General features: G+C 39.4%; 1 protein-coding gene across 2 annotated transcripts; it reads left to right on the top strand.

The window, feature by feature from the left end:
- The first annotated feature begins 1,866 nt into the window (after positions 1 to 1,866).
- LOC115046086 (60S ribosomal protein L22) lies at positions 1,867 to 5,393 on the top strand. Of its 2 annotated transcripts, none has more exons than XM_029506210.1 (4): positions 1,867 to 1,909; positions 2,511 to 2,618; positions 2,727 to 2,851; positions 5,193 to 5,393. In XM_029506210.1, the coding sequence occupies exons 1-4, from the start codon at positions 1,898 to 1,900 to the stop codon at positions 5,335 to 5,337; spliced, it is 390 nt and encodes a 129-aa protein (XP_029362070.1). In that variant the 5' UTR covers positions 1,867 to 1,897; the 3' UTR covers positions 5,338 to 5,393. The 2 variants fall into 2 exon arrangements, with proteins under 2 accessions (XP_029362070.1, XP_029362072.1); XM_029506212.1 differs by having other exon boundaries at positions 1,898 to 1,909; positions 2,514 to 2,618.
- The last annotated feature ends 194 nt before the right edge of the window (positions 5,394 to 5,587 follow it).

The raw sequence follows: 5,587 nt of genomic DNA, 5'->3' as shown, positions 1-5,587 counted from the left end.
CGTAGCCTGGAGTCCCTCCAACAAACCACCGCCAGTTTTAGAAAGTTTTCGTCAAAGTCGCAAATTGCTGCCAACTCCAGCATGAGCAGACAGAGTTGATTTAACGTCGTTCAACTAAAACAGACTGTGGATGTGAAATCAGTTTTTTTTTTTGTTTGTTTTTTTTCAGTGTGAAAACAACTCAAACATATCAACTAAAACCACAGAAAATAGTTTTTTTTTTTACAACATTCATTTAAATATCACTTCCTTGCCAGCTGTTATCGATATCTTTTTATGTATTTGATGTTTTCTCTGTATTATTTTGCTTCTTGTTTTTTGTACAGTGCACTTTGCTGATGTGAAGTGGGTCTAACAAATGTCATGAATTCATTCTATCTAATTCGGCACAGATGTGACCAGTGTGATTGTGGCCTGACATCCCCAGTACTGAATAAACAGTGTAAGGGTGAAATACTCTGACAGACTGCTGGATGCCACACCTCCTATATTTGCTGCCTGCTTGCCTTCTCTAGACTCACCGAGCTGAGGCGACAGCATCACAGCAAATGATAACAAATTGCTTCTCACAGGAGGAGGGTGCCTTTCATTGAGTGGCAAACAGAACCAAGTGGGATGCTCAGTTGGCCTCCAGGGGTAAATATTGAATCAGCTGACCCCCTTTGGCTCTGTTGGACGACCTCTGATGCCTCAAAGCTGTCTAAAAACAGCTGAATTTGAAACCTGAAATTTGTGCCTGTATAATAACAATACTACTGTTATGTAGTCACCTGTAAGTTGAATTTCACTTTGCCTTCAGACATTCTCACACCTCTGATGTTAATTTGCTTCCTTCTATCAGACGTCTTATCAACACGCTTAAAAAACGGGCAGTTTGTAACAGATAACAAAATATACACTGCTCGCTCCATTCCTTACTTACAAACTTACAAAGCCCCTAACCATAACACTAACCCCCTTAAACTAATATGTGGCTATTTACAGCCTTTTTAGGATGTGTTCTCTCTATGACACAATAAGAAATTTGATACAAACATTGTGCCCCCGTATGGTCCTCTGCATCTAAAGGTAAACTAAAGAAATTACAAACTGCCCAGAACAGTGCAGCCAGGTTAGTATTACATCGTTCCATAAGAACAAATACTGTCAGTATGCACCGCCAACTCTCATGGTTAACAGTAGAGAGCAGGTTGGATTTCAATACAACTACATTTTTCACAAACACTGTCTTTTCATCTCAACCTGGTTTCTTGGATAACCAAATTGTCGGATGTGATCAGGTTCATTCTCATGTGATTAGGTCAGTTGATGATGGCCAGATGATGTTACCATGTTAAAAAAATCAAATGCTTTAAAGAAAACAGTTATTTATGGTGCTATCGATCATTGGAATAACTGTCTCCTGAATATATGTTAACTAAATAGTATCTTTCAAGTACCATCTGAGAGTGCACTATTTGAATTCTGAGCAGGGAGTGGACATACTGTATTTACTGTATGAATGTAATAGTTACGATTGTCATAACTCATTCTGATGATGATGTTTAAAATGATGTCTACGATGTTTTACTGCTTTTATATTATCATTGTTAAGTGATTTGTTGGTTGCGGACCCCAGGAAGATTAGCTTGTCCCACTTTGGTGACAGCTAATGGGGATCCTTTTAAATAAATAAATACAAGAGCATCTTTGGGTGTTTGGTAAGCCTATATAAGCCATTTTTTTGAAAAGTCAGTGAGTTTTTCTCTACCAGCAAAGTAAATTATACGCATATATTGGTAGTGTCACATTTTCACACGCTCTCTCTCGATCCGATTCGATCGATTATTCGGCTTTTGAGTTGTTCATTTTAGCGCATGCGCACGAGCCGCTCCTCCTCTCTGTTTGCTTCTCCGCCATGGCGCCTATTGTAAGTAAAATCGCGTGTTAATAAATCCACCAAAATGACACGTTCTCCGCTCTGAGACACGCAGAAAGCGGGTGTAGTGAAACAGCAGTTTTGTTGTGACAGCCTTGGTGACAGAGGCGGGTTGGGGCTCTGCTTTGAAGCGTCTCTAAAGTCGTTGGTAGCGGTTTTTTCGGAGGCCTGTGGATCCTTCTCGCTGCTGCTAGCTTGGTAGCGTCGGTCCGAAGCTCACCACGTTGTTAACCCAGCCAGTCCTCACCAGCAGATGGTTGTGTGACAGTGCTTTGTTTTATCGGTTTTATCACATGTAAACCCTCACTGTTGACTGAAACAGGTTTGTGTTGGCTCGGCTGTGTCCGGCTCTTCCATGTGTGTTAACTTCATCTGATAAAGCGGTCTCATGTTGGAGGGTAAAATCGTCTTATTCTAAAATATGTTTTCCCAAAGTTTTGATCGTCACTGGCCCAGATCAGCTACGGTTATAGCCATGCTGAATGATTTTTTTTTCTCAGCAGCCGCTGTTTTGAGGGTGTTACAAACACCATCTTTAAATGTGTATGTCCAATGGTGTTTCTGAACTGAGAGTTCGGTTTTGTGTTTGCAGAAGAAGCAGAACACCGGTAAAGGTGGTAAGAAGAAGAAGCAGGTCCTGAAGTTCACTCTGGACTGCACTCATCCTGTTGAAGATGGTATAATGGATGCTGCCAACTTTGTAAGTCCACTAACAACAACCTATGCTTGTACCATGAAAGGTGCAGACTTTAGCCTGAGAAATGAACATCAGAAGGATGAAATGTTCCTGGAAATGTGGTGTTTCTAGGAGCAGTTTCTTCAGGAGCGCATAAAGGTGAATGGGAAAGCTGGAAATCTGGGTGGTGGTGTGGTTTCCATCGAGAGGAGCAAGAGCAAGATTACTGTGTCCTCTGAGGTGCCCTTCTCCAAAAGGTAAGAAACAGTTCAAGTGTATCTGCTATAAATCACTCACGCAGACTGATAAGCCTCAGACCAGAGACTGTGTAATATGCTGCTAAAATTAGGCGAGGAGCAGAATCCATATTGACCTGAAAATTAGGCACCTCTCAAAAACAAAATCACCACTGTCACACATTTAATGTAGTTCACTCTTTTTTTCTTTATTCTGTAATAACTCAGAGCCCCTTTGTATTTTTTTTATTTTATTTAGTCTAGTTACACAAGAATGAGATAATCTGCCTATTTTATAGTTGCCTTAAATATATTCATATTGACAAAGTTGAGCTTTTTGTCTGTTTGACAATGCGATCTTGTTTTTCGATTGTGTGTGATTCCTGAATACAAATAAAAGGTGAACATTGATTTACTCGTACCATTTTTATATCTAAAGTATTATATAGTTGTGGAGGAGAAGGTTTTATAGACTCCAGGAACTAATTCTTTTGAAGTTTGTAGGTACAGACATCTGTTGTAGGGGATCTTGTAGGAATATATCGTGATTTGAATTTTGGCCATATCATCCATGCCTAGTTATAGATTGACAAGTTAAGCTATGAACTATACAGAATAAAGCCCTGGGTTCAAACCCCAGCCACAGCGCAAGCCACTGGTAGGCTTGTGCTGGTTCCAAGCATGGAGAATTGGTGAGAGTTTCAGCAGGAAGGGCATCTAGCAAAAAAAATTTTGCCAAATCAATCGTGCAAGCCAGAGAGCTAACTTGCTGTTGTGATCCAAAATCAGGAACAGCCCAAATAGGGGAAAAAAACTATAATATAAGGTTACTTTTACAAAATTGTAATGTTGGTAGAATCCATTTTTGCCAGTATAAGTTGTAAATGGTTGCTGTATGGACTGCTATTCCTTAGTCCTGTTTTTCAGGCGAGCAAATATTTTTTTAATGTAAATATTTATAAGGCTCACTGTTTCATTCCTCCAAAAGCTGGTGGAAAAAAAAATGTTGTACAAGAATAAAGTATTATCTATATTCCTTTATTTTCTTGTTTTCTTTAATGATGATAAGAAAACAATGTTATAAAGAGGTGTACTTACAACAATTTTATAGACAAGTTAAACCATTTATAGTCGTGGTAGAGAGTCGGGGGAGGGGGTATTTTCTTCTTTCTAGGCGGGGGGGGCGCAATAGAAAATAATTGAGAAGCACTGCTCTAACGTGTCTGTAGGTCTGAGTGTTGTTGGTTGTTGGTCTCTGTGTGTCTATGTGTCCAGGGTGACCCCGCCCTCACCCAGTGCGAGCTGGGATTGGCTCCAGCAGCCCGTCTGGCCCAGAAATGCATAAGTGGTAGAAGATGAATGAATGAATTCTGTTGTAAGCAAATTAAAGAAAACTGTTTCCTGTATAAAGTTTTCATCCAATCTTCATTTGGACACAGTCTTGAAAACTTTGCTCTACTGATTCCTTAGCAAATTACAGGGTTCCAAATTATGTGAGTAACATGATCCCAATGGCTGTTTAAAATAGAGCTGGGTGGCTGTGAAGGGGAAGTAAGTGGTGAATGCTGATACATGAAAGAGTGGTGAAAGCTAAACATTAAAAAAAAACAAAAAACCTGAAAGTGTTACAGTAAATAGAACTCTAAGTGAGATGACCCCTCTTAACCTAAAAAATCCTGTGCCTCAAAATTTAAAAGCATGCTTCTCAACGTGTTCTTGAATATAGGTTCAGATAGGGGGAGTTTTGAGCTGAGGAGGTATGTATAAGGAAAGGGGACCATTTTGAGAAAATGGAAACTAGTTCTCTTGAACTGGAGGTTGCCAGAACCCTTGTACAGCTAGGAACTTCTGCATTGTCTTGATCATATACTTATGACAATTCTTTTCACCATTTGATCTGCTTGCTTGGAAATCTGTGATCTTTCGATCAAAATGCATTTGTGCATGTTTAAGACTTTCAGCCTTTGGGGACTGCTGTTGGAGTGCTGGTGCCAGAGGTCTCAGGTATACTAAATGTTTGGGTATTATTCATCCTTCTATGCCCATGCATTTTCCCTGGTTGCTTTGTTTACTTTCTTGAACTTACTTCCTGAGTTTGAGTTGAAACTACACTGTCTGGCCATGACAAAAAAACATATTGCATTTTTCTTCCACAACAATGATTAAGAATTTTTGCAGTGTTTTTAGGAATGTGTTTTAATTGCATTTAGTGTGGATATAAATCTCAAATTTCTCAATCAGCAAAGTCAGAATTACTACTGTTAGGGACTTTGTTGTTGTGTGAGGTTTTGTCAATTGTCAGATGGTTAGGGTTGATGGGAGAGTAATTTTGTTCTAAAACAAACACTTTTGTGTTTTGCAGATACTTGAAGTATCTGACCAAGAAGTACCTGAAGAAGAATAATCTCCGTGACTGGCTGCGTGTGGTGGCCAACACTAAGGAAAGCTATGAGCTCCGTTACTTCCAGATCAACCAGGATGAAGAGGAGGAGGAGGATGAAGATTAAATCAAAAACTCATATGATTTTGTACATTTAAATAAATGCTGTTTTCCATACAGACATATTTTTCTGTTTCTTTTGTTCTTTTAGTGGAAAAATGCACCAAGTTTGAGATCAACTGTAGATGTTACAGAGAACACAACATGTCAGCATAATGTTCATAACAGTGACACAGCTTAGTTGTAAACTTTCTACTTGTGCTAAATCATCAAGCATGTGTGTTCTAGGGTTCTTGAGACTGGAGGGGATGAGGGGA

The sequence above is a fragment of the Echeneis naucrates genome, chromosome 7 (genome assembly GCF_900963305.1).
Source record: "Echeneis naucrates chromosome 7, fEcheNa1.1, whole genome shotgun sequence".
Lineage (NCBI taxonomy): Eukaryota > Metazoa > Chordata > Actinopteri > Carangiformes > Echeneidae > Echeneis > Echeneis naucrates.
Note: the sequence above shows the minus strand (reverse complement) of the source record. Positions and strands in the feature narration are given on the sequence as shown.